The 25,568-nt window shown below is 56.8% G+C and overlaps 13 protein-coding genes across 13 annotated transcripts; 7 read left to right on the top strand and 6 right to left on the bottom strand.

Annotated features, from left to right (window-relative positions):
• Positions 1 to 16: 16 nt before the first annotated feature.
• On the bottom strand, positions 17 to 1,941 carry BKA78DRAFT_319313 (uncharacterized protein). Its single transcript, XM_066888847.1, has 4 exons — positions 1,592 to 1,941; positions 1,521 to 1,538; positions 1,192 to 1,471; positions 17 to 1,143 (listed from the first exon to the last, which is right to left on the bottom strand). The coding sequence occupies exons 1-4, from the start codon at positions 1,785 to 1,787 to the stop codon at positions 240 to 242; spliced, it is 1,398 nt and encodes a 465-aa protein (XP_066742865.1). The 5' UTR covers positions 1,788 to 1,941; the 3' UTR covers positions 17 to 239.
• Positions 1,942 to 2,351: 410 nt separating this feature from the next.
• Positions 2,352 to 2,708, bottom strand: BKA78DRAFT_354504 (uncharacterized protein; the record flags this gene model as incomplete). The annotated part of the gene is made up of 2 exons (XM_066891741.1): positions 2,352 to 2,575; positions 2,675 to 2,708. The coding sequence occupies 2 exons, from the start codon at positions 2,706 to 2,708 to the stop codon at positions 2,352 to 2,354; spliced, it is 258 nt and encodes an 85-aa protein (XP_066742864.1).
• A 277-nt stretch (positions 2,709 to 2,985) lies between these two features.
• BKA78DRAFT_297326 (complex proteins associated with Set1p component shg1-domain-containing protein) lies at positions 2,986 to 5,147 on the top strand (the record flags this gene model as incomplete). The annotated part of the gene is made up of 2 exons (XM_066886756.1): positions 2,986 to 3,180; positions 3,228 to 5,147. The coding sequence occupies 2 exons, from the start codon at positions 2,986 to 2,988 to the stop codon at positions 5,145 to 5,147; spliced, it is 2,115 nt and encodes a 704-aa protein (XP_066742863.1).
• An 807-nt stretch (positions 5,148 to 5,954) lies between these two features.
• BKA78DRAFT_332438 (mitochondrial-processing peptidase-like protein subunit alpha) lies at positions 5,955 to 7,761 on the bottom strand (the record flags this gene model as incomplete). Its single annotated transcript, XM_066889984.1, has 2 exons — positions 5,955 to 7,607; positions 7,642 to 7,761. The coding sequence occupies 2 exons, from the start codon at positions 7,759 to 7,761 to the stop codon at positions 5,955 to 5,957; spliced, it is 1,773 nt and encodes a 590-aa protein (XP_066742862.1).
• A 1,309-nt stretch (positions 7,762 to 9,070) lies between these two features.
• On the bottom strand, positions 9,071 to 9,936 carry BKA78DRAFT_253414 (SMAD/FHA domain-containing protein; the record flags this gene model as incomplete). The annotated part of the gene is made up of 2 exons (XM_066884819.1): positions 9,071 to 9,338; positions 9,386 to 9,936. Coding segments are annotated over 2 exons (819 nt in total), but the record flags the coding sequence as incomplete, so codon positions are not given.
• A 1,095-nt stretch (positions 9,937 to 11,031) lies between these two features.
• On the top strand, positions 11,032 to 12,567 carry BKA78DRAFT_332437 (uncharacterized protein; the record flags this gene model as incomplete). The annotated part of the gene is made up of 7 exons (XM_066889983.1): positions 11,032 to 11,175; positions 11,240 to 11,386; positions 11,574 to 11,645; positions 11,721 to 11,834; positions 11,883 to 12,041; positions 12,098 to 12,252; positions 12,348 to 12,567. The coding sequence occupies 7 exons, from the start codon at positions 11,032 to 11,034 to the stop codon at positions 12,565 to 12,567; spliced, it is 1,011 nt and encodes a 336-aa protein (XP_066742860.1).
• A 1,717-nt stretch (positions 12,568 to 14,284) lies between these two features.
• On the top strand, positions 14,285 to 15,322 carry BKA78DRAFT_297322 (cell division protein Cdc14; the record flags this gene model as incomplete). The annotated part of the gene is made up of 3 exons (XM_066886755.1): positions 14,285 to 14,492; positions 14,542 to 14,759; positions 14,825 to 15,322. 3 exons carry the CDS (start codon positions 14,285 to 14,287, stop codon positions 15,320 to 15,322), a joined length of 924 nt encoding a protein of 307 aa, XP_066742859.1.
• Positions 15,323 to 15,957: 635 nt separating this feature from the next.
• On the bottom strand, positions 15,958 to 16,446 carry BKA78DRAFT_297321 (uncharacterized protein; the record flags this gene model as incomplete). Its single annotated transcript, XM_066886754.1, has 1 exon — positions 15,958 to 16,446. One exon carries the CDS (start codon positions 16,444 to 16,446, stop codon positions 15,958 to 15,960), a length of 489 nt encoding a protein of 162 aa, XP_066742858.1.
• Positions 16,447 to 16,641: 195 nt separating this feature from the next.
• Positions 16,642 to 17,580, top strand: BKA78DRAFT_169034 (uncharacterized protein). Its single transcript, XM_066883207.1, has one exon. It carries the CDS (start codon positions 17,024 to 17,026, stop codon positions 17,534 to 17,536), a length of 513 nt encoding a protein of 170 aa, XP_066742857.1. The 5' UTR covers positions 16,642 to 17,023; the 3' UTR covers positions 17,537 to 17,580.
• A 157-nt stretch (positions 17,581 to 17,737) lies between these two features.
• On the top strand, positions 17,738 to 18,817 carry BKA78DRAFT_169018 (uncharacterized protein). The gene is made up of 2 exons (XM_066883206.1): positions 17,738 to 17,901; positions 17,954 to 18,817. The coding sequence occupies exons 1-2, from the start codon at positions 17,899 to 17,901 to the stop codon at positions 18,635 to 18,637; spliced, it is 687 nt and encodes a 228-aa protein (XP_066742856.1). The 5' UTR covers positions 17,738 to 17,898; the 3' UTR covers positions 18,638 to 18,817.
• A 179-nt stretch (positions 18,818 to 18,996) lies between these two features.
• Positions 18,997 to 19,674, bottom strand: BKA78DRAFT_253373 (translation initiation factor eIF 4e-like domain-containing protein; the record flags this gene model as incomplete). Its single annotated transcript, XM_066884813.1, has 1 exon — positions 18,997 to 19,674. The coding sequence occupies one exon, from the start codon at positions 19,672 to 19,674 to the stop codon at positions 18,997 to 18,999; it is 678 nt and encodes a 225-aa protein (XP_066742855.1).
• A 1,879-nt stretch (positions 19,675 to 21,553) lies between these two features.
• Positions 21,554 to 22,213, top strand: BKA78DRAFT_297318 (uncharacterized protein; the record flags this gene model as incomplete). Its single annotated transcript, XM_066886753.1, has 1 exon — positions 21,554 to 22,213. One exon carries the CDS (start codon positions 21,554 to 21,556, stop codon positions 22,211 to 22,213), a length of 660 nt encoding a protein of 219 aa, XP_066742854.1.
• A 1,152-nt stretch (positions 22,214 to 23,365) lies between these two features.
• On the top strand, positions 23,366 to 25,169 carry BKA78DRAFT_354496 (AAT family amino acid transporter; the record flags this gene model as incomplete). Its single annotated transcript, XM_066891740.1, has 4 exons — positions 23,366 to 23,575; positions 23,628 to 23,799; positions 23,850 to 24,166; positions 24,216 to 25,169. 4 exons carry the CDS (start codon positions 23,366 to 23,368, stop codon positions 25,167 to 25,169), a joined length of 1,653 nt encoding a protein of 550 aa, XP_066742853.1.
• Positions 25,170 to 25,568: the final 399 nt, after the last annotated feature.

Here is a 25,568-nt window from a genome sequence, read left to right as displayed (position 1 = left end):
TGAGGCAGGAGAAAGGGTGGGTATAAGCGAGCTGTGACGTCATTGGCAGTGGCTGCATTCATGGAATCCTCCACCGGGCAACTACATGTAATTAGATTTACATACAAGCGGATTAGAAGAGATCATTAGACCAAGATTGTCTAGGAGTCCAAGTGTTTCCAAAACTGAGTCTATCGCCTCCCCATTGCGTTCGTGTCCTCTTTCCATCTATCATCTAGTCTTCTTCAAGCAGCCCCTCTTTAGTTGTCCAGAGTATTCCTCCTGCTCCTGTCCGGTCTCAAGTCTTTACCACCTCCAATGACTACCTCAAGCGCCTGAGTCAAGGCGTTTTCATCATACCTCAAGAAGCCCTCTCCCTCAGCTCTCCTCCCGTACAAGCGAACAGTCTCAATGCCCAGCTCTGTCAACTCTGCACGATCAACTTTGGGTGTGTCCGGCCCATCCAAATGCAGCACATGCGTGACATAGCTCTTGTATTGGAAAGGCGGCACGTCCACGAAGCCTTCGCCTTGTGACGACGATGCACCTGCCTTGGCGATGGCTGCGACAAAGTCCAGTGCTGTGAAGGGCGGTTTCGAGGGGCTGACCTCACGGTCTAGTGTGCTGTTGAGGATCAAGATCTTGTGCTTGATAGAAGGGTTCGAAATGGCCTGGCCCACGCCCCGGAGGATCAAGTTGGGGATGATAGAAGTATAAAGAGAGCCGATGGAGTACACGACTGCCTGAGACCCAGCAATGGCGTCGAGGACCTTAGGGTTCGCTGGGGGACGAATAGCCTGCCCATAAGGATTGATATAAAATACGCGGTCGATGCGCGCAGGCAGATCTTCTTCAGCATCCTTAGAAAAGGTGATGTACTGTTTGCGAAGAGTTGGCAGGGAGCCGGGAAGATTTGCATCTTCAACGTCATCATGTTCCTCGGTTTCGCGGGTGGGGGACAACACGTCCGGGACGGCAGTGGGAACACTAGGGTGGGAGATGGAGTTCTGGCCAGTGATGACGGTCCCGTCTACAAGTGCAACGGAGATGTGATGCGTATGATTGGTGTTGATTGCGGGGAGGACTGCGGTGTTTTCTGGGACGCCGCAGATGCTGCTGAGGAGGTAAATGGCAGACTCGAGAGATCCAGAGAAGATGCGGGCACTATTGTTTGTTAGCAAGACATGAAATCAGATAAGAAAATATACTGACCCAGTCAAGAATAAGTTGCCGATGCTCGCGCTGGAAAAGTCAAAGGTTGATGTAGGTCTGATTCTCTTGACGATTTCGAGATTGAAGAGGTTGAGGAACGACCTAATCAACTCTTTCTTCTCCGTCGAGATTCCTTTCCACAAGGCATGACGTGCTTCGACAATATCCAACCACTCATGTCTGGCTTCATTGACAGACTTGGGAAGACGGTGGTTAAAAAAGGCCTTGATGGCAGCTCTCTCAGCATTACCATTCTCGGGGATCAAGCGAACCAATCGGCCTATTGATAGGTTTAGAGCAACTCAGGACATGTAAAGAGAGTGTCTCACTTCGCAAGTCTCCTATACCTGGTACTTGTTAGTTGTGACACGAGGACTGATGGCTGTTTACATGTACTCACCTGGCCCCCCTAACACTCGAATCAATTCAGAGGTACTTCCGCCATTATCGCTAATGGGAATTACGTAGCTCAGATCGCAATGCTTTCGCTCGGCGACTGTCTTGAAAACATCGACGAGACTATTCGCCGCGCTTCCACCAGAAAAGACAACGATGCCTTTTGGGGGTTTGGTCGTCGTAGGGACGAAGAGAGACATGTTGTTCAAAGGCGAGAGAGCAGTAGAGCCGAGGGTGTTCAAGAGAAGCGAGATCAATAAATATCACTGAGAATGTAGAAAAAGACACCTTTCACAATCATGGTGGCATGCCCAAAATGGAATCGACCATGCAATCCTCTGTGCGAGACGTAATGACGGGAGTGGCGGAGTGAGAAGCAGCGGCCGCGCGACGGACGCGAAGTAAACAGTCATAGCCCAAAGCTCGTCCTCATTGGTCACACCTTCCGCGTCTATTAATAAATTCACATCACAGGGAGATCAATATCAAATCCATCTCTAGTCGCTTGAATGGCTTGAATGCTGCCTTTGAAGCTCTATACATGTCCACATTTTCTGGTTCTAGCGGATCATTGTGCAATGCACTCGCAACGCCCGCCAACGGCTTGTCTTCTTCTGACCTCTCCATTGAGACCGTGCCCCCTCTCCGCATCGTCAGTGAGCCGCATGGCGACGTCATGTCGAGATGGTCGTCATTTGCTTTGCTGTTGCAGTGTGTCGAAGCGCCCGTCTCCTGATGGTCACGCATCCTCCAGAGCTCGCCCTTTAAGACTCCTTGGCCGCAGCGTCCGCCTCGGCCCTGCGCTGGCGCTTCTCCTTCAGAGCATCTGTCCTCTCCTTCAGGTATCGGAATTGGTTGGCCTCCACGCCTTGCAGCCAGTATCCAAAGCCGCCTCCAATGGTAGCATAGAACGGGTAGGCCCACAGCTGGTTGCGGATGAAGAGGGGGCGCATCTCAATGGCCAGCTGCCACATGCGGACAGCGATGCCTGGAGGAGAGGTCGCGCGTTAGCAGATCCGCCATCTGGGGAAGCTGGAGTTACTCGGTGTGGAGTCAGCGGAGGTGGTGGATGTTCGGACGAGCCTACCGAAGCCGCTCCAGAACAGGATCTTGTGGACCATCGTGGTGCTTTTGCGCACGTATCGAAGGTTGAAATGGGAGAAGCTGAGCCTTGCACGGCGATTGACAGTGTTTGTATTGAGCAGAGCGGGTTGCTGAGTGGTTCAAGGTGCTGAACAACAACTCTCTGGGTGCTGGGTGGGTGGGAGCTGCGTTGGGCGCTCGGACCGGCTCTTGGCCGACCGGGGAAGGCGTCACGCCAGTCGGCGCCCTTGCGATTCGCGAGCTCAATCAAGCGCGTCCTCTTCGACAACCTCCTCACCCTCTTTCCACAACACCATGGATATCCGCAAGCGGCATGCGGGCGATGGCCCGGCCGTCGATCCCATTGAAGCGCGCAAGAAACTCAAAACCTCTGACCTGCCTCTCACCCAGAACAAACGATCTGCGATCGAGTCCATTTTGCACACGTTCAAGAAGAAGGGCGAGTTTGACGTCTTGCGCAAAAAGGCATTCACTCAGTTTGAAAATGGGGTTCGTCCGCCAGCAATCATTCAGGCTCTCTCTAACTGCCCGAACAGGACGCCAAAGCAAAGCTGCTTTCCTCACTCGAGGAGCTGGGCGAGTTTGAAACGACGCGCAACCCAACCCTCCTCTCCAAAGATCGTCGCATTGCCGCTCCACTTCTCGAAGGTGCCGCAGAACGTAGCGAAATCTACCGCGCCGCCGAAATGCACATTCGCACCATCGTCCAGTCCATTCTCGATGAGCAAGCAGAGTCCAAGATGCGAGACATTCGCCGCGTAGACATCGGTGACGATGCTGCCTTGGACGAAGCTCGCAGAGGCAGTAAGACTGACGACGACTACCTGCAAGAAGCAGAAGAGCGGAGATTGCAGAGGCAAAGGATCAGGGAAGAAAAACTGGCACGACACCGCGAAAGGGAGAGACAGGAGCAGGAGCGCGCAGAGGAAGAAAAACGCCGTCGACAGAAAGAGGACGAGGCGAGAGAACTTGAACGTGAAGAGCGCGAAGAGCGAAGACGCAAAGAGAGGGAAGAGAGGGAAGAGAAGGAACTGGAAAGACAGCGTGAGGAGCGCAAAGAGAGGGAACGCCGCCAATGGGAGCGTGAAAGGGAGGAACGCCGCGAAAAACGTCGGCTGGAAGAAGAAGAATATGAGCGAGAGCGAGCCAGACGATACGACAGAGAACGAGAGCGAGAGCTCCATCGTTATGATCGGTACAGGGGGCGGTCCCCCAGCAAAGAGCGAGAAAGAGCCAAAGTATCTCGTCGCTCTCGCACACCAGATCGCCGTCCAAGCATTGCTGCCAGCGAGAAGAAGGAAGAGCCCAAAGCCAGAGCTGAAGAAAAGATTACCGACGAAGACGCGCTGGCGCTTCTCCTCGCTGAAAGCAAAGACTTTGAAAAGTCCCAAAAACGCCCCGAACTCGAACGATCCGGCTCCCTCGAGCCTCCTTCGCGCAAATCGATGGTTCCCAAATCCATTCAGCCCCGCGATCCATCCTCGCGTTCGTCCAAGCAGGAACCCAAGTTTGCGACGCCAGCAACTCCTGTCAAGGAAGAACCCAAGGCCACACCTGTCCGACGCGACCAACACGAAGACGATCCGCCGCGTTCCAACCGCCGCCGCCGTACCCCGACGCCCGACACACGACGCTCTGCCCGATCGCGCTCCGCTTCGCGTAGCAGTCACTACCGTCGCCGACGCAGCCCTACCCCCGAGGCACGACGGGTGACCCAATACGACAGCTACCGGCGCCCAAGCCGATATTACGATCGGGAGCGGGAGCGCTCTCGTAGCAGGAGGCGGCCATCCCCAGCGCCGTCGGTCTCGTCTGCCCACAGGCGCAGCTATCGACGCTCCCGCAGCCGCACTCCAAAGGATATTGACCGGTACGTCCCAGGCAGCAACAGCAGCATGAGCATCAGCCGCAGCGCCGCTCCTCCTTATTCAGCTCCTTCACCAGCGACAATGTCGGCCCAACACTACAGCAGCTACAGCAGAGCAGCGAATGACAGATATGTGCAACATGACAGGGACTACAGAGAGCGTGCCCGCGACGACCACCGCGACAGAGACCGAGACCGAGAGCGCGAGCGTTCGCGCGACCGCGATCGTGACCGTGACCGCGACCGCGACTACCGAATCCGCGACCACAGAGACCGCGACTACAGAGACAGAGATCGGGACCGCGACCGCGAACGCGACAGAGACGGCCGCGGCAGCCGCGACTACGCCCCCCGCTCCAGCAGAATGCCGGCCGCCGGCGACAACATCGACCGCTACATTCCCGGCGGCAGCACGGCAGCAGCTTCGGACAGGGACCGCGATAGGGATAGGGATAGGGACAGGGACAGAGACAGAGACAGAGAAAGGGACCGAGATAGGGGTAGGGATAGGTCGAGGGAAAGAGATCGAGAGAGGGATCGCAGTGAGAGGAGGAGGAGCAGGAGTCGCAGCCGCGGGTCTAGGCGCTGAGGTTGCGGTGCGGTGGTGCTTGGTGTCGTGCGCGTTGGCGGAGGTTAATTTTCCAATGTGTAGGTACGCGTTTTGGCTTTTGTTGCAGCAGTGGCATAGGACGAAATTTGGGGCATGCCAAAACTTTCCACATACATAACCCGCATGATGGGTAAAAAAAAAAAAAAACTGAAAGCGAGGATTTTTGAAGTAATCAAGATTCTTTCTGAGCGAGCGGGTGTACATACGCATCAAGAAGGAAACAACGGAAGCATCCGTTCAATCCCTTGCCACCACGGCGAAACTGTTACTGGCCCCGCCATTCTTTCTCGGATGCCATTTTATTCGAACAGACTAGAGCGTCGACATATAATCAGTGAGAGCGAGACTAGATGAGGACACTCAAGCGGTTGGCCGATTTGGAGTAAACTTTGCGCTTTTTTCATTTGATTGGAGAGAAGGGGTTTGTGGTCAGGAGATCTATGGAGGGGGAAAGGAAAGGTGGAAAAGGGACACAGCGCTTTTGAGTGATATTCATCCCAGAGACCCCCTGTATCAACAAGGCGCGTCGTCGTCTTCGCCTTCTTCTTCGCCTTGCCGCTGGTTGGCGTAGGGTGAGGGTGATATGCGCCTGCCAGCATCTCCGTCCACCGTGTCATCATCTATCATACATGCAGCAGCAACAACAGAACGAACGCTAGCTACGACAGACAACCAAACACGAAACTGCCCACCCTGCTTGCTTTTTCTTCTTCTTCTTTCTACAAACGCCCCACAACTCACTCAACTCATCCCACCTACCACCACCACCACCACCACCACCACACCTTACCTCCTCCCCAGCTTCCACCGCGCAATCCGCTCCTGGATCTCGCCCCACTCGAGATTCCGCCTGCCCTCGGCACTCTCGCCGTCCAGCAGGCCCTCCTGCAGCACGACGGTCGGCGCGCCGCTACCCTGCCCGGGATTGTTGACGGCACCGGCAAAAACCTGTTTGGCGACGCGGCGCACCTCGGCGACATCGACGGCATCGATGTGGTCGCACATCTCGCGGGCGCCGACCTTGCGGCCGTGGACCTGGACCTGGCGGCCCAGGTCCTCGAGCTCGACCATGCGGCTCTCGAGGTTCATAAGCAAGCTCGATTTGAGCTGGTTCTTTGCGCGGCGGACCTCGCTCTCCTTGACCGAGGCGTAGCCGGATGGCGACGAGAGCGTCGCCAGCTCGCGGCACATGACGTCGAGCATGTTGGAGGCGAAGCGCGGGTCGCAGGCGGCGCTGATGCCGAAGAGCCCGCTGTCGCTGTAGGCGTGGTTGAAGGCGACGCAGCTCTCGACCCAGCCGTACTGGTTCAGCACGTTGGTGTACAGCCGGCTGTACATGCCCTTGCCGGGCCCGCCCGCCGAGAAGGACCCGCCGCCCCCGAGCAGCGTTTGCAGCGTTGCCAGCGCGTAGACGTCCGGGGACGAGATGCCCGGCGTCTCGAAGGCGATGTAGAGGTGCGTGAGGCGCGGGAGAGCTGGGTTGGGCGGCGGCTCGAGGAGGGGGAGGGACACGAAGCCGCCTGTGTAGTGCGCCGGGCGCGAGAGGTCGGTGGAGGAGGGGAGCGAGATGCTGGAGGGCGAGGTTGCGGGCGAGGAGCGCGCGGACGCGGCGGTGGTGAGGTTCTTGAGAAAGGGGATCTTGTTGAGGAGCTTCGAGGGTTCCTGCGGCGCGCTGTACGACACATTGGCATTGGATGATTGAGTCGGTTCCGCCGCCTCTGCTGCTGTGGGTTCAGGGCTGATTGCTGCTTCTGAGCCGGTTTGCGAGAGAATGGGCTCGCCCCTCATGTCACCAAAGTACTGCTCGGCGAGCTTGATGGCCTCGGTGTGGTTGACTCCCGCAAACGCCAGAACCATCCTCTCTGGCCGGTAAAACGCTCTCCGGAACGCCCGCACCGTCGAGCTATTAATCTCGCCCAGACGGTCCTGCGGGCACAGCAGCGGGTTCCCCAGCGTGTTGTCCTTGTACGCGGCCATGTGGATGAGCTCGGGCAGGATGAGCTCGGGCTTGCTCCAAATCTCGGAAATCTCGTAGGCGGCCGTCTCCAGCTGCTGCTCGACCTCCTCGTCGGTAATCAGCGGGTCGCGAATCGTGTCGGCAAAGAGGCTGACGCAGTCCTCGACGCGGCTGTTGAACGTGGCCGACTGGTACATGAGCGACTCGCGGCTCGACGCGCACGACATGTTGCCCCCGAGCGACTCGAGCGTCTCCAGCATCTGGTCCGACGACCGGTTTTTGGTCGACTTGAACGCCAGCCGGTCGATTATGTGCGACACGCCGCGCAGCTCCGGGGTCTCGTACCGCGACCCGGCGTCGACATAGACTCCAATGCCCGAGAAGTGGCCGGGCAGCGCTTCGGTGGCGACGCGGATGCCATTTGGGAGCGTGGTTATTTGGTCCAATTCAACGGGGTCCTGCGGGGGCGCGTGAGCAGCGGGCTTGGAAGTCGTGCATGGCGAGCTCTTTACGCACCTTCTCTTCCGCCTTGACCGAGGCGAAGCGCTGTGAAGCGCATGTTTTTGAAGCTGTCCTTGGGGTCGCGAGTCTTGTGAGCGCCCGCGATTGGAGTCTTGACGGTGCGGAGCGGAGCATGGTAGAATTCGTGGTGGTTTGCAGTAGAATGGTTGCACGTCGAGCTGCATGGCGCTTTCTTGACGCTCGGTCCCGTGGGATGACGTTAGTAAGCCCCAGCCCTACACACCACATGGTTCGGGCCAACGTCCCCAGAACTTGCCTTCAAGACCAGGATAGTAAAAGACGACTAGTGCCAGGTCACGATTGCTTCACTCATCTGGAAATCAACGGGACGAAAGCTGAATCGACTTTCGGTAGACCATCTCAAGACCATCCAGACTTGACAAACTGTTAGATTGTCTATTTCGTGCAAGCCTAATGATTGCACGCAAGCTGTATAACCGCCCAATGGCCTGCTTGACCGCGCTTGGGCCTTGCCCATTATCCGCTTGAAAGAAAAAAATGAAAGAGAAGAATGAAACAGTCATTTCACAGCGCCAGCAATCACCGAGATATCGAGACTGGCTTGGTAGTAGCCCACATGCTGCAGAACAAACTGAGACAAGAGAAATGAGTAGTCAATAGGAGACCCAGAAGTCACAAAAAGACAGAAGGTGCGAAGGAGGGTGTGGTCGAATGCAGTCCCCCGCCGCCCAGCCAACGGTGCCGCCCGTGTGTGATATCAGCCGTAAACGCCATGCTCCCAAATCCTCAGGAAAATAAACTTTGCAGATGGAGGTATCGATCGTGTGTGCCTTTTTCAGTTGCCAACGCCTGCGTTTTCGTCGGCGCCGCGTTCGAGAGCCTCGACTGCTTCGTCCATGCTTGATCTCCTGTTGTTGCTCCTGGTTCCACTGCCATCCAGCACAAACGGACCAGCGTCATTCCTGGGGGTCATGGGGCAGTCCAAACCGGTTGAGGCTGGAGTTGGTGTAAGTGCATATTGCGTCCTCGGGTTCGGCGTGTTTAGTATCGTGCTTGATCCGAAAGGGGTTGCGCCAGAAGCGCCGTTGGCCGGCGTGGCAATTGGAATCGGTCCTGAAGTGGCCGAAGCAGAGCCGGCAGCATCATCCTGAGAATCTTCATCAGGGGGAGTCTGAACGCCGCCATCCGAAGTTTCTTGGTCTGGGTCAGAAGAGGGACCTGATTCCTCACCAGCCAGACCAACTCCTGCGAGCGCCAGAGACATGTCGTCTTCTTCAGAACTAGAGGCTGGAACTGCTCCAGTCATCGCAGCTTCTACCACGGGGGTCGTCTGGGCGACTCCAATCGGCCGCGGCGTCGCAGTCCCTTCAACCTCTTCTTCAATGCTTAGGCTGCCATTTGTGTTTGGACCCTTAGCCCTCGCCAACACCTCGTCCAAGCTCTCGTCCATTTCATCATCAAAATCTTCCGGTTCGCTGACATCCGCGTCCAAGTCGTTGACCATCCGGCAGTTGGGACACATGAATTGTGGGTAGGTGGGACCGTTGATGACTCTTGAAATGCACTTGTAGTGCCAAACATGCGAGCAAGGAGCGACAAAGAGGGCTTGGCAAGGACGAACCGACATGAGGCAGATGCTGCAATCGGTGCTGTGGGTGCTAGCGGCGTCCGAGTCTTTGGATTTCCCAGTGCCCTGTGCCAGTTTCCTCAGGGTCTTGTGAGTAGATTTGCTGCCTGAGTCAGTCATTTGCCCTGGCCCAAATATCTGCATACGTACTTGAAGTTGTTGAGCGACTTTTGCCAGTTTCGGTTGCATTCGATCCTTATCTTAACGCAGCGGAATATCATCTCCTCGCCCCCTCTGAAGTCGATTCCGAGTTGCACCACATCCCCATCCCCCACTTTGAACGGCTTACTCTCGACGCCAGGCTGCGAAAGTCTGATGTGGTTCAGAAATGTGCCGGAGCTGCTTTTGACGTCCTTGATCCACCATTGTCCGTCCCGACACCAGAATTCGCAGTGGCGTCTTGAAACAACCTTACTCTTAAAGCCCACAGGCGCCGCCGAGGGGACATTGGCCGGCACGTCGGTCGGTATCGTGTCCTTCTCCGAGTATCTGCCTACGCGGATGACGCTGTCCTCATTGGGCAGGGTTCGCGAAATGACGGGGAACTGGAGGCTCGGGCGAGTTGCGCGGGGATCATCGTGAGGGATGAAACGAATCGAAGGCAGCTGCTTTGAAGGAGTAGAGCCATCTCCTGCCGCAGCGGCGTTGGTACTGGCGGCACCCAGAGCGGGTGCAGCGGATTCTGTTCGATTGCGAGTCATGGATGCGGGCCGCGGGGAAGTGGCAGATGTGGTCGAGGGTTCCGCAGATGAAGCAACTCGCGAGAGACCACTTCGCCCGACGACGGTAGGAACCCAACCGCTAGATGCTCCGTGGGGATTGTTGGTCCTTGACGAGGCCAGATCGAGCTGAGGCGAGGGGTCGCTCGACGAGGCCGTGTGATTTCTTGCGTTACGAGCCGAGTTCGGGCTGGACTGGGACCTGGATCTGTGAAGGGATGGACGGCGGATGGAGGCGGCGGGCCCGCTCGTAGAGCGATCGCTCGAATGGGAATGGAGGTGGTTGTGAGTGTAGCTCCGCAAGTAGCTCAGCCCACGAAGTCTACCAGAGCGAGAGGGAGAGGTGGGCTGGGCGGAGGAAGTCGTGGTGGACAGCGTGGGTGCTGAAGGCGCAGGCGTCGTAAACATGATCTGCCGGACAAGGCTGAGAGAGGGGCGGCGGCGTGGGGAGGAGGGACCTGAGGTTGCTCGAGGAGGATCGAGGCCTCTTTTTTCTCTCTCGCTCTCTTTTCTCTGGGTCGCTCGCTCAGTTCAGCGCTTGTCGGCGGTGGAGGCGAAGACGACAGCGCCTTGGTTGCGGCGGTGCCAGGATGAGCCCAAGTGACACGGGCAACAGGGATCTGTGGCCGGGTCAAAACGCCTAGCGACACAGACACAGGACGACGACGAGCAGAGGAGCGCAAGTAACAAGAAGCGGGCGACGGCCGGTGTCGAGTAGAGCAGGCAGCGAGGGGAGACCAAAAAGGCTCCGGTCCGCCAGCGGCTGACCTGACGATGGAGGAGGAGTAGGAACAGGAGTAAGTAGGCGCGGCCCGGAGAGTGTAGTAGTAGTAGCGGAGATCACGTCTCGGGCAGCACCTTCATCATGACGGATTAATTCTTTTTCGATTCTGAACAACCTCTTTGAACAACAAATGAGGAGGTGGCTGATCAAGTTTTGACAAACGACCGACCCGACCGAGCTACCTTACCACCTATACCTGACATCCATCACGTGGAGGGCCACCAAGACACGGCGACCACCCATTTCCAGCACCACTGCCAACCCACCCAACGGTCTTCGTTGCGGTTGATATCATGGACCATGACGCCGTCGCCGACAAGGTGCATTCGCTGAGCAACCTCGAGCTGGCCGCATTGCTCTGCCTGGTCGCCGAGCAGCATTGCATCGTCGAAGCCGACCCGTCGCAGCTCGACGCCGTGGCCCAGGAGCTGCAGGTGGTGAGTGTGGAATTTTTGGCAGCGCATCCGCACCACGCGCCGCACGCTTATGCGTTGGATGCAGATAACCACCAACGTCTTCGGCCTGTCGAGCGCTGTGCTAGACTGCTCGGACAAAACCACCGTCGACCATTTCGGCAACGACCTGCTGGTCGATGACAACGGCGACGATTCATCCTACTTTTCCCACGTGCCCCCTCATTCGCGGCTTGTAAGCTTACTCCCCCAAACACTCCTCCTCCTCCCCCCTCCTCCAGCCCTGTCCGAGAGACCCTTTGTGCCTCGCACAATCCTTCTGACCCTCTGATCGCCAGGACGACGGTGGACCCGTGAGCCCCGGCTACCGTCCGACTAATCGGTCCCTTTTGAGCCCCAAGTCGCCCCTTGAATCTACCAAGTCGATTGCCAACATTGTCATTGCCAAAAACTTGAACCAATCACGCTCTCAGGTCCACATACAGGCGCTAGAGGTACATATACTTTAGACTGCTTCGATTTCCGATTTACACCTCAAAACACGAGGCTCTAACTCTCTGCGCCTGCAGCTAATCAGGAACAAACGCATCTACACCCGCAATGCCGTCCATGCCGCCCCAAAGCGCTTCGTCTTTGTTGCTTTGCTGACTCCTGACTCGACCGACCAATTGGACGTCCACTTGGTACGAGGCCCATGACCTCACCCGCAGGACTTGGACTGACTGCGCCAGCGAGATCAAATCTTCATCTCACATTATCACCAGCCCGAGGATGGTCTCCCAAACCTAGAGGACGCGGGCTACGTGGACGATGATGCCGCTTCTCTCGCGTCAGTCGTGCGTCCATCAACGTCCAAAGAGGGCCGGAAAGCCCTCTCCTTTGGCCCAGACGTAAGCCCACGAGAGCCTTGTCGTATCTCATGTGTGCCGCGCTGATCTGCAGACAGGAAATCTCGTCTCTCACCAAGCGCATCCCGCACATACGCTTCAGCTCCGAAGTGCGGGCATATCTGCAAAACATTGTCGTCTTCATGCGTCTGCACCGGGCCGTCGCCGGCGGCGTGTCACCGCAGGCAACGCGCCACTTTGAGCTGCTGGTCCGGTATGTGTGAAATCGGGCGGGTTGGAAATCGCCCACCAAAGCGACCAATCAAGTCGGAAATGACGAAGATGGTGCCCCTGACTAACACGCAGTAGCGCCCTCGCCCCCCTACATGGCCTCGATTTTGTGACGCCGTCGCTTGTGGCGCTGGCGGCGCGCAAAATCTACCCGCACCGCATTGTTCTAACGACGCCCGAGAATGAGCGCAGCTTGCAGTGGGGCAGTGACATTGAAGCTGTGCGGCAGATGCTGGACGGTGTCGTTGTAGAGGACGTCATTGACGACGTCTTGGCGCAGGTTGAGGTGCCGTTGTAGGTAAACCAAGCGTTTTGGAGATGAGCATAATCAAAGGCACGTAGAGACCTGTGTAAGAATAGCAAAGACTCGAGAAATGGGGGAATGCTACAATTAGAAAGTTGGAATGATATAAGAGTTGACAATGTCCGGCGCAGTAAGCTAGATGGAGCTGTTTTTAGACGTTGAGGAAATCCACAAACCAGGGCAGTGGGAAGGATTGTGATGTGCTGCCTTGCCGCCCGCGGCACAGCGGGGACCCAATCCTGATTGCCGGATGACGATGATGATCATCAAACATTGGCGGCAACTGATGTGCCTACCGCGTGGGGGCCGTCCGGAAGATGTTCCTGTTTCCCCTCTCCGCACTACTTCTCCAGCCCCCTGGGAAACAAAATGTCTTTTACTGGCCGTTGATCTAGCCCAAACCAGCCAAAGGTCCTCGGCGGCTCCCGCGGCCATGTCGAAATGGTAGAGGTGTTTCTATTTCTTGATTTGCCGCCGGTGCGATGCAATCTATTGGCGCGTCTGGCGCCGACTTGACAGACTACGAGCTCGGCTGCGGCTCGCGTAGAGCTTGGAATCACGCGACTGTAGTCGTTGTAAGTTGTCACTTGTTCGGTGGGGCGTGTTCAAACCAAGGCGGCGAGACATGTTGGAATGGTTGGATGATGGCTGTGATTGGGTTTGTTGGGGCGAAGAAAGAGGCTGAAAATGCGAGGCGAGGCTGTCGTCTTCTGGGATGGCCCTGCTAGCTGAGGCATCGAGGTAGCACTTCAGGCACCATGATTCGTCCGGGAGGCGGCTGCTTTTGGACGGCAGCCGACAGAAGTGGATTTTTGGACGAGTTCCCACAGGACGTCGATGACGGAGTCTGGTTCCAAGAGATGCAAGCGGAGGCATGCTGCGACTGATGACTGATGCTGCACTGCCAGCTTCAATGTGGATGCCTGCAAGTCGGCCAGCAACGAGCGGCGCGGGCCGGCGACCAAGAGGACTGGGCGGATTGCAAAGGAATTGATGGCGACTGGGCAACCGGGAGCTGCATGCCGAAGAAGTGCGCAGCGTCAAAGGTTTCTGTGGAATAGGAACCACGTGGGTGTAGAGGAGAGAGTCGTGGATTTCCCTCTGATCGCCCGAAAATCTCGACAATCGCAGCGCAGAGGGCGGGAGGTGGCTCGTCGTCGGGCTGGCGGCCTGGGCTGGCTGCTCTGGCGGGCGCTGATTGGGGCCGCAGAGACCGGGGGGCCATCAACACATCACCTACGCTTCCACTTCATCAGTCGAGACTCCGCCGACACGCAACAAATTCAGGAGAAGGAGAAGGGGAGAAGACGGGAGAATGTAGAAACACGACAGAATTTCTGGTGTCGCGGAGGCAGCGCGTACTATAAGGGTCACGTACTTGTAGCCGCTGTCCCCCTGCCAACCATCACAACTGCTGCACTCCCAGCCTGGTACACTAAAGTGCTAAGCCCATCAGTGGAGCCCCCCCGTGCAGCTGAAGACTCGCAGCAGTCCCAGTCCCACCTCCACAGCCCAAAAACCTGCAAGGGTGGCTCGCAAGGTTCCAGGGTTTCGCCCTCTGTACGTCAGGTATCACAGAGCCGTCCCTCCCAGCCAACCCTTTAAACACAAGCCATTATTTACCGTCCGTTGGCGCCGCCGACAAAAAAGACTTGCTTCTGCTGCCTCGACGACACTCCCGACTTGGACTTGGACTCGGTCCCTCCCCACCATGGAGGCGCTTCTCGACCTCTCCTTCGACAACATCACCTCCAACGACGTCGCCAAGATCCGCAAAGGCCTGCGCCAAATCGAGGGCCTGCTCGCCCAAATATGTCTGTCAAAGACGTCCGACGTCCGCCAAAAGCCCCTCAAGGCCCTGCATCACGATCCGGCCTTTCGAGAATTTTTCCGCCTGCAGGAAGGCTTCGAGTGGAACGGTGCGCCATGTCTTGCTCAAATCCAACCACCCGACTAACAGTTGAACAGTCGCGACAAGGCTGACGGCCTGTTTGGAGCATCTGCTCGGCATGAGGTCAAGTAGGTACCATCGCACCCACAACCAAGGACCCCTGGCTAACAGCGGAACCCCAACCCCAGATAGCCAAAACAACATCCTGGTCGTGGCGGCCCTGGATCTGCTGCAGGGCATCCTGCTCCTGCACCCGCCCTCGCGCTCCATCTTCAAGCAAGAAATCTACATGACGGTACGTTTCCATTGTCTGACCTCCACGCTGGTACCCGAGACACTGACGCGCCACTTCGCCAACAGCTCCTCCTCGACCTCCTCGACTACCAGGAATGCTCCAAGGTCCAGTCGCGCACCCTCCTCGTCCTCGTCACCGCCCTCCTCTCGCATCCGCCCAACACGCGCACCTTTGAAAAGGCCGGCGGCTTGCAAAACATCACCTCGCTGTTCAAGGCGCGCGGCACGCCCAACGCCCTCAAGCTCAAGATCATGGAGTTTCTCTACTTTTACCTCATGCCCGAGGCGCCTCCCAACGACGTGGCGTCGCCGACAAACGTCAAGGCCCCCCGCAAGACGGCGAGCGGCGAGCACCCTCCACGGCGCTCAAGCAACGACGCGCAGCCGCAGCCGCATCCGCACCCCTCGACGGGCGGTCCCACGCGCAGCACCGAGGAGAAGCAACGCCTCTTGGGCCAGTACCTGAGCAACGTGCAAGACTTGGTCCAGGACCTGAGGGAAAACGCGCCCTTCATTGGCGCCGGTGGTGGTGCCAGCAGCGACAGCGTCGCGGCGGCGGCTTGAACAACCATGCCTCCCTATCCTTGCGAAAGAGGCGCATCATCCGTTCCTACATCTCTTTGAACCTACCTACCATTCGAGCCGCTGGCGGGCAGGCGAGCGGCCAGTCCGCTCCTGATTGACAGCGCAGGGCGTCATGTTCGTGCCCGATCGACCGGCTGGACAATTGGCTGAGCCACCGCATTCGATCGAGGGTCTTTCCTCCATTTCCTTGGAATGCTTTTCCTCCCAGCGAGCGAGCAAGCAAGCAAGCACGGCGTACAGGCGCATCTCGGTCGACCATTTCCGCTTTTCCGCACCTCCATCCGCCGTCTGTCGACGAGAACGCAAGGACAGCTTCTTGACTATTACCCGCCTGTCTCGGCGTCCATTCTGCTTCCCGGGCTCGACCAGACGAGACAGACGGCACGAGACCTTGGCGAGGCGACAGCAGTCGCCGGAGTATTCGTCGACCTCAACCTTTCCCCTTTTTTCCGTCTCCTACTTTTCTCTCTCTCTCTCTCCGCGCATATCCTCATCGTTTGCATCATCATTCCTATCCTCATACACAGCGAGCATTCGTCGTTTCTCTCTCTTTCGGCATAGCACAGGGTACATTACGGAGCATCACGGAGCATGGGCACGGCGCGGGTGTTTTGTCATTCAAGGGGGGTTTTTTTTTTCTCCGAGCGTTTTTTGTCAGAATTTTCCGTTGCTGCACCCTCCTCATCGTTATCACTACAATCGGGTTCCATGGTCCTGGCTGAGCCGGACTTCTCTCTCTGTGTTTTCATGGCTTGGTTCGGCTTTGGTTCGGCTGGGTTGGGTTGGGCTGGGTCGGGTCGCGGGCGTGCATAGATCTGACTTGGGGCTTTCCTGGACTTGTTTTTGACCATTTTTATACCTCGAGTATTAATTTCCTTGGGTGGAGGTCTTGGTGGGCAAAGTTGGAAGAGAAAGGGGGAGAAGGGGTCGAAAGGGGCTTCAGCAGATGCTGCGTCAGGGGAGAGTGAGCGAGTGTGTGGTAGGCGGGCGTGTGTGGTGCGATGCGATGGGACAATATTGATTGCAAATTGTTGGTTGTTGGTGAAGTTCTGCTGCTTATTGCTCGTTGCTTGTTGCTTTTTTGCGTGCTTGCTCCCCTCCATCCCACCCACAGCTTACCTACCTGGGGAGATGGGAGAGTGCTAATCTGCCTCTCTGTCTTGCTCTTCCGCCGCAGCGTCGCGCAATAATGCTTCCTTTTTTTTGGACATGCGCAGATACCCTTAGATCCAAAGCTCACAATTCAAGGCTCGATTAGTACACTTCACTTGTTGTTGCCACTTGCCTCAAAGCATCTCATAGAATTCCATTCACAGGCAGCGTAAGACACGGGGAATAGTGATGCTTCAACAAAGTCTCAAATCTCATCAAATTGCTATACTACTCGTACAACAAACTCCACACCACACGATAGTATATGTATGTAGCCCACACCCACCCGCCGCGCACCCCGCTCTCCTTTTCAAGAGGGCCTAGCAAGCGGCAGATGAAGGGTATGCATGGGCACCACCGCTTGTCGCCCACATGAGTAGGTCGAGCAGCGGTGGCGTTCGTCGCTCTTGCTTCTCTGTCCACACTCGCTCATCCTGGATCGTTGGAGATGGCGGGCTCTAGCATTTTCGAAGCGTTTTGTTTTGTTTTTGTGTTTTTCCCCTACTACATCCAAAGCCAATCCTCTGCATGTTGCGGGAGGGTGTGTTGGGGGTTGTGATTGAGGGGAGGGGAGGGAAGAAGAAGAAGAAGGAGAATGTGTGGTCATTGGGATGGGATGGGCCTAAAGGCGGAAAGGTCGGTCGGTCTTGTCGCCGCGCGCTGCGCTGCGCTGCGTCTCTTGCTGGCAAGATCTGCACACACACACTGATTGCTGCTCTTCCCGCCGTGAAGGTAGTCCTCTGTCCTGGGGCGTGTCATCTCGCGCCGGACCGGCAGGCAGGCAGACAGGCAGGCAGGCAAGCAGCCAAGCCATCCATGGTTCGTCTCCCCAGCCGGTCTACCTACTCATCGGGGACCCTGAGAAGACCTACGGACGCGAGCCGGCCGGCCGAACGCAGACACGCAGGCAGGCAGGCAGGCAGGCAGCCGTCCGAGGACATGGCCAGCGGGCAGCTAGCAGCCGAACCGAACCAACCTCGACACCGGACCCGGCCGAGCGAGGCGACAAAGACGAGCCAGCCAGCCGCTCGTAATTCGTAAAAGAGGATTTGGAAGGTGGAGGAGAGAGACAAAGGCAGCAGCAGCAGCAGCAGCAGCGACAAAGACGGCGGGCGTTGCGTGGGCGTGTCAGGTGTGTCGGAGGAGGTGAGTTGTGCGGACAGAAAAGAAAAATCTTGGAGGTGCCGCATGGACGGGTGCGCTAGCTGTTTGCGGCTTAGCGGATAAAGAGGGCTTGATGACGTTAGGTATTGGTTGCGGCGGGTGGTCGGTGCGCGTCGCGGACTGCCCGGTCGGTGTCCGAGAGCACATCGTCGCGACTTTGAGACTGCGTCAAAGACTGCGCATCGTGTACCTGCATACCTCTCAGCGCTCTCCGATTCAAGCAAAAGCACTCATCCACCATGGTACGCCAGCCCTCACCCTCCGCAAACCACCCCTCTAACGCACCGCCCACAGCCTCCCCGCCGGCGCGCCGCCAACACCTCCACCACTCCCTCGACAACCACAACCCCACGGCGCAGCGCGCTCGCGCGCCAACACTCGCTCTCAGCGGCGCAAGACACGCTGATCCGCGAAGCATTCGGGCTCTTCTCGCTGTCGCACCCGTCGTACAGCCCGGGCAGCACGCACAACGTGGGCGTGGTGCGGCGGGGCGACGTGCGGCGGTGCCTCACGGCGCTGGGCTACACGCTGGCGCCCGCCGACGCGGCCGAGGCCCTCGACATGCTGGATCCCGCCGCTGAGGGCTACGTCCCGTTTGGTGCCTTCTATGGCTATGCGGCCGTGCTGGTGCATGAGCGCGAGGCGCAGGGCGACGACGACGACGGCGAGGGCGAGGGGGATGATGGCGCGTATGAGGATGGTGGGGAGGGAGGATTCGAAGGCGCGTCGGCTTCGCGGAGGAGAGAGGTCAGGGAGGCGTATCGCCTGTTCAAGGGCGCGGGCAAGGCGCAGACTGCCATCACGGTTGCGGATCTGAAGAGGGTTGCGCGCGAGCTGAGGGAGGACGTTGACGACGAGACGCTCTGCGATATGGTGCTCGAGGCGAATGGGGAGGCCAGGGGCAAGACTGGCGTTGCAAAGGGCGTCACGCTGGAAGAGTTTGAGAGCGTCATGCGCAGGGCAGGCGTATTTGGGTAGCTGAAAAGGGCCGGAAAGGGTATTTCTTTGGGTGTCTTTGATGAGGTTCGACGAAAAGCATGGCGTTGGGGAATCGGGACTGCGAGTTTGGGTTTGGGGTTTGTTCTATCAGTTTGCCATTCGTGCAGAGGCCCCGTTTTGGGTATCTGCTTCACTGCTACCAGCTATGTCCTGTCCTGCTGCTCCAGACGCCACCGTCAATCAGGAATGGGAGCCGCAAAATTTCAATTTCTTCAATGGGAATCCTTCGCCGTTGGGTAAAACGCCATTCAAAGTGTGACTGTGACGGCCGTGAACTCAACCCTGAACTCTGCAAACCATTTGCCCTTCCGTGTCCCCCTCAATCAACCGCAGCAGACCTATTTCTCACCACCTGCCGTCGGAGGCCTGAAGCCGGTGTGGTCCGAGTGCTTCTTGTAGTAGTACTGGTTCTCCCTCAGTTCGAGCTCGGGGGAAATGTTGTCGAGGACGACCTTCTTGAGCTTCTCGATGCCCTCTGTGTTTTCGCAGTCGCGGTTCCAGACGCTGATGAGGTGCGAGTTGAAGCGGACGCTGTACGAGATGCCGCAAATGTCGTCGATGAAGGTGAAGCGCTTCTTGGAGTTGTCGACGGCGTCCTGCAGCTGCGAGCCGATGGCCATGCACGCCACCTCCTTCCAAAACTGCGCCGCCTTGTCCTTGGGCACGCGGAACGTCCACGCCCCGCCCTTGACGTTGCGCGCGTCCTCCCACACCGGCTTGACCCCCGTGTGGAACAGGTGCACGCTGTCGCGCAGCTTGAGGTCGCCCAGGTTGAAGTTGTTGAAGAGCGACCAGAATTGCTTGGCGTCGGAAATGGTCTCGAGCTTGACGAGACGCGATTCGTAGTCGACCGAGTCGTCGCCATTGTTGCCGTTCGTGCTGTCGCCGTTGCCAGATGTGTTGGCGCCTTCGTTGGCCCACGATGGCTTCTTGTCGCGGCCCTGGCGGTCGTGCCAAAAGTCCCAGCTGTACTCGAGCGGAGGCGGGCGCAGCTTTTGGAGAAGTGCTTCTTTCATGGCCCTGCCGCGGGCCGGGGAGGCGGTTTCAGCAGCGACATCTTGCGGCTGAAGAGGAAGGCCGTTGGTGGCGAGGCCGGGAAGAGTGGGACGCTCCATGTCGTTGTCGGGAAGGGAGTAGCGCGGTTGGATGTCGGTCGAGACGCTGTCGGCTTTGAAGGACAAGAAGGAGTTGACAACGGACTGGAGGACGATGCCTTGCTCGTTGGGGTTCTCAGCAAGTGGGCGGGGTGGATTCTTTCGGAGGTCACTGAGAAGGTCGATGACTTTGGCGAGACCCTGCGATGGACTGTTACTAGCCGTCTCTTGTTGATCAGAGCTTGCAGTCGTGGGCTGAGCAGGCTTGGAAGATGACGCTGGAGAAGGCGAAGAAGAAGACGTAGAAGAGAGCACAGGAGAAGAAGCCGAAGAAGAAGCAGAAGAAGTAGAGAAAGTGTCCGTGTTGGTTTCGTTCTCAAGTGGAGCGGTGACAGTGATTGCTGGGACGGAAAGCGGAGAGAGACAAGATGTTGCAGGAGTGGCTGGAGTGGTGCGCTTTTGAGAAAGACAGAATGTTGTAATCTTGACTGGAGTCGTGCGCTTGGGTTTGTTGAACATTTTCTCAAGGTCTCCAATGCGGAGGACCTTGGAGGATTGTGGACGGTGCTCAAAAGTCGTCATGGTGAATGCGGTGAAGATTCGGTGACAAGAAAGACGAGAGTTGCGTTGAGGGAAAGAAAGAGTAGAAGAGAGTTGGTTGAAAAGGAAAGGTCTGGATGAGGTGGAGGATTGAAGTTGAGGGAGCTAAATAGCGGTGCTGCGCGGTGGATGTGAAAGTGAACGTGAATTGACTGTGAAGGTGCAAAGTGAAGCAGAGTGAAAGCGCCGAGAAAATAATCGCACAGAAACGCAACAAGATGAGCAGACAGAAAAACCATTTGACCATGATACTTTTTGACAGCTGTAACACTGTCGCCGGGACAGTATATTCTCAGCTGTCAAAGCAAGTCATAGTTGGTGACGAAAGAAATGTCAAATCCAAGACTTCCTATTGGCCAAAGCCATAGGGAGATGGGAAGCATTGAATTCCAGATAGCCAGAATATAAAGAGAGATCTACTCTCAAGACGGAGAATGACGCTGAGCAGTCGAAGGCCTGGACATGCGGACTGGAAACCCCCAGCCTTGGACGACGTTTCTTTCGTCACCCACGGTGGTATGGTGTTGAATTTCAAATACGCAAAAGCCACATTCGGGAGTAGGAGGGGGTTAAACGAAACATGGACGGACTAAATGGACGGCGTGTATAAGCCTACGCCACGTACCTATATTCAAGTGCAGTCGAAAGCACTGATAGGGTTGATGATATGGTCCCAGGGTTTAGGAGGTCGTGATGCGGGGTAGGAGGAGGAAGAAAACGAAGGACAGGCCCGGACAGAAGAGCAGAGGAAGGGTAGAAGAGACGGGCGCGGACAAAAGGAGAGAGGTAAGGTGAGAGAACAATGAAGTTGAGGGTGTCTTTGTGGTTGATGCGGGCGCGCGAACCCACCCCCTGCCAGCCAGCGGCTCAGCCCTGATGTGGCGGGGGCGCCATTGGACAAGGAGCGGTCGTCGTTCGACAATGCTTGTCTCAGTTCCGGTTGTCCCTGGCGGCACGGATCACGACACGGACGCTCGCTTCCAGTTCAACTGCCAGGTTCAGAAGAGCTTGCGTGTGTTGGACACCTACACCGATGAGAAAACATGTCATTATCACGGATTAACCTCTGATGGAGTCGGCGTCGACAATGGCCAACGGCATCCGCCCTCACCGCCTTGGCAGAATGGACCCTGGTCAAAAATAATCGCCGCCCGCGCTGCTGCACTTCTCACACCAAACCCGCGCCCTGCATCATATCGTCATGGCCGACAAGCCCACTCCATCCAGCGGTCCTGCCAAGGAACTCCCTCAAAGGACTCGCGCCCACGCGACAATGACCGCGACTCCCAATGTCAAGAACTTGACCTCAAAGACCGACAAGCTCAAAGTCGACAATGCTAGCGATGCCGAATCAGACAGCAGCGAGCTGAGCACCTCTTCCGAGGAACCAAGCTCCGAGTCTGACGACGAGTCCCAGGCCGAAGACTCGGAAGTCGAAGTCTCCGCGCTGCCAAAACCACCCAACGCAGAAGCTCGGAAGAAGCTCTACCAGAAATCACTGAAGAAGGAATCTTCCCTCAGCGATCGTCTCAAAGCTTTCCTGCCTCAGCTGGCGGCCGCAAACGAAGAGCTTGAGCGTGACCGTGAGGCCGGCAGACTTGGCGACAAATCCTTGGAGCAAGTGGACGAGAATGGGCAGTACATTGAAATGAACCTGGGCTTAGGAGTCTTGGAAGAAAAGGACCCAAACAAGATGAACGACTCGGACGATGAGTCGGATGACGGAGACGACGAATCCGAGGATAAGATGGACACTGGCGCCAAGAGCGCGGAAAACAAGGAGCAGGATGTTCTGGGCAAACTTATGGGGAAGAAGAAGAACAAGTCCGGCGCCGGGATCCAAGAGGTTTCAGAGACTTGAAATACCTGACCTTAGCATTGTCACTGGCTTCGTCTAAAACGCTAGTCCTCAAAGGTCTCCCTCCGCCGATGCACAATGGCCTCCGCCAACTGCAGGTCATCCAGGGTTCTACGTACGCACGTCAAAAGTGCAAGGAGTTACTCGTTCCTTGCTCTCTAGAGTCCCACTTCAACGCCCTTTATGAGGCTAAATACGTATGCAGAAGGAAGGTCGGCTCGCGATAGGGGATACTGGCCTTTTCTCAATATCCATTACGTTTGATGGGTCCCGGAAGGCACTTGGCAACTTGGAGACTGCCTCATCCACAACACGGACATGACGGGCACTGAGCTCCGACACGCACCTCGAGCCCCAAAGTCTACCCCGAGCGCTTTTCAACCTGCAAAAGGACACTTATTCTTCGACTTCCGGGCAGAGACTGCAAATGGACAAGACAACTGGAGCTTCGAAAGCTACTCGAACCAGACGTATCTCGCGCCTGCGCCTCATTCATTCTTGGTCTTTCGCATCATATTCAATGTCTTTCCTGATGGTTTCGGACGAAAGGGTCATGTCTTACGTCAGTCCGACCTACGTGAGCTTTGATCTCCCCCGCTCGCTTTGCCGTAAACACATCTGCGAGGTTTACGTCGACTACGAACTCGAAAGGTTTACCAGACGACTTCCCTAAGCGGGTTAGCTAGATATGACCAGGGTACCGAATTGGCGAGATTCTACTGGTTATCAGGGTACTGAAATAAATTGACCGGCTTCACATCCACCGAACCGCGCTGTTTCAGTTTGCTTTGATTGTTGTATCTATCGCGTCCCCTGCAGCAGGTACGACCGTTGGTGGCTGAAGCACTGCAGGATGACCATCATAGCCTCTATAGGAGCGCGCCTTATCCATGACAATCGACCCGCAACAAAGGTGGGGTACATGATAATCATGACCTGGTTTCCTATCTCCCAAAGAGACCAATAACATGGAGTTCGAGATCCAGCAGGCCACCTGTATGAGGAGCACGTAATTCGACTTGCAGTTATAAGACGAACAATGGATGTCGTTGTGGTGGACTCCAGCAATCAATCTGGCTCTATGTCTGTCCTCACCACTGCAAATCACAGAAGACCAAACGACCGACCAACCTTGGCCCGATCCTCTCGATAGCCATGGCCGAAGCGTGCGAATTCGAAAAAGCGTCGTCACTAAAAGCAGACTCGATCAAAGAAGGCGACGTTTTCGGTGCCGACGCCGAGTATGCTGGAGAATCGTCTGCAGCTCATCATGGCGAGCTGAAGCGCAATTTCAAGCCCCGGCACATGGCCATGATTTCTCTCGGTGGTTGTCTCGGTAGCGGAGTGTTTGTTAGTAGCGGAAAGGTCAGTCGTTTGCCGCTCGTCTGAAAATCGGCCCTGTTGCTAAGTCTTCCAGGCACTCCGTTATGGCAGTTTCCCTGGTTTCCTCATTGGATGGGTTCTCATCGCCCTCTCCATGATTCTTGCCCTCCGTGTCTTATCCGAAGCATCAATTCTCTTTCCGACGTCCGGATCTTTCATCGACCACGCTTCTCGCTTCGTGGACCCGGCACTCGGCTTTGCGTGTGGTTGGTGTAGAGTTCTTGAATTGGAGACGCAAGACTAACTGGTCCATCAGGATTCTGTCTTTGGCTGGCTTGGACCGTTTCTGTAGCCTCCGAAGGCGCCATTTTCAGCATCGTCATATCATATTGGACGGACGCCATTCCGGTACCCGTACTCATGACGATATACCTCCTTGTCATCTTCTTCATTCACGCCATGCCAAACACGTGGTTTGGAGAGTTTGAGTTTGTCGTCAGCACGCTCAAGGTTGGCGTTTTGTTGCTCCTCATCTTCGCCATGATTGCGTTCCTGGCCGGAGCTGGTCCTACGGGAACAACGCATCATTACCAGAACTTTACGGAGCTGGATGCCTTTCCGAACGGGTACAAGGTACGTTTCTGGCAATCTCCTCCAAACCAGAAACGACTGACGAATACAGGGCATTGTACAATCAATGATCCTTGCGGCATGGGCCATAGCCGGCCTCGAGCTGATTGGTATAACCAACGGCGAAGCCACCTCTCCCAGAGTCTCTCTCCCTCGCGCCCAAGGCCTCCTGATGACACGCATCATTGTCCTCCTCACGCCCGCCTTTGCCTTCATCCTGATGCTTGTCCCCTACACTTCGGACTCACTGCTGGGGACATCTAACGCGGCCTCGTCACCCTTTGTAGTCGCCATGAACCAAGCAGGCCTCGTACGCGGGCTCCCGGACCTCATCAACGCCATCATCGTCATCTCGCTGTTCGCCATCGGCGCCGAAGCGCTGTACCTCTCATCGCGCATCGCAACGGCCATGGCGCGCATGCACATGTTCCCAGCCTTCATGGGGCGGGTCGACAAGGCCGGGCGGCCCATCTGGAGCCTCGCGACGGGGGCGACCATCGGGCTGGTCCTCACGTACGTCAACTGCTCATCCGGCGGCGCCGTCCTCTTCACGTGGCTCAGCAGCCTGACGTCCATCGTCTTCCTCATCGACCCCATCGTCGTCGGCGTCACCAACCTGCGCATGCGCCGCGCCCTCGCCCTGCAGAACGACCCGGGCCTCGTCGGCCGCTACGCCTACACTGTGCGCTGGTGGCCCGCCGAGCCCGTCCTGCTCATCCTCCTCATGTCCTTCTGTCTCGTCTCGGCCCTGTATCTGGCCGTCGACCCCATTGATGGCTCCGGGGGCAGTGCCGAAAGCTTCTTTGAGCTGTTCCTCACGGCGCCCATTTTTGTGGCCGCCTTTCTGGGGTACAAGCTGTGGTTTCGCACCAAGCTCGTCGATCTGAGCAAGGCCGATTTGGTCAGCGGGCGGCGTGCCGTCAGCGAGGCGGACATGGCGACGTTGGATGCGTACAATGCGCTGCCGTTGTGGAAGCGCGTGTTGAGTTATTTGAAGATGAACTAAGGAGGGATCTCTTGACGCCATCCATCCAGAGGATGTTGCCCCCCACCCACTGCCAACCCGATAGCGCCCCGTGTCTTGTCTGTCTGCAGTGGCTGATGACGGCTGATGAATGCATGACAGGATCGTATCAGGTGGAAAGAACTAGACGAAGTAGTCTGGCTCTATCAAAAGTGTGTCAACCAAAAACCAAAAGTTTAGCAAAACATGAAAATTTTACATCTTTCGAAATTTGCCTCCTTGCCATCATTGCGTGCGTCCTGTACACCCCTAACCCATCCCCTCCCTCGACCAAACCGAGAAGACAAGATGGGCGCATCAACAGCCACTGCGCCGCGCTGCGTTCACGGGCAGAAGGAAAGATTTTCCTCGCCGTAGCTACGTACGCGCTCAACTGCCTCG

The sequence above is a fragment of the Phyllosticta capitalensis genome (genome assembly GCF_038381095.1).
Source record: "Phyllosticta capitalensis strain CBS 128856 chromosome Unknown BKA78scaffold_7, whole genome shotgun sequence".
Classification (NCBI taxonomy): domain Eukaryota; kingdom Fungi; phylum Ascomycota; class Dothideomycetes; order Botryosphaeriales; family Phyllostictaceae; genus Phyllosticta; species Phyllosticta capitalensis.
This window is presented reverse-complemented; position numbering and strand designations above follow the sequence as displayed.

Coding starts and splice junctions, on each gene's coding strand:
- BKA78DRAFT_319313 (XM_066888847.1), bottom strand. CDS start 1,787: ATGTCTCTCTTCGTCCCTACGACGACCAAACCCCCAAAAGGCATCGTT. Junction 1,144..1,191: donor GGCAACTTATTCTTGACTGG/GTCAGTATATTT, acceptor AACAAACAATAG/TGCCCGCATCTTCTCTGGAT.
- BKA78DRAFT_169034 (XM_066883207.1), top strand. CDS start 17,024: ATGTTGCGGGAGGGTGTGTTGGGGGTTGTGATTGAGGGGAGGGGAGGG.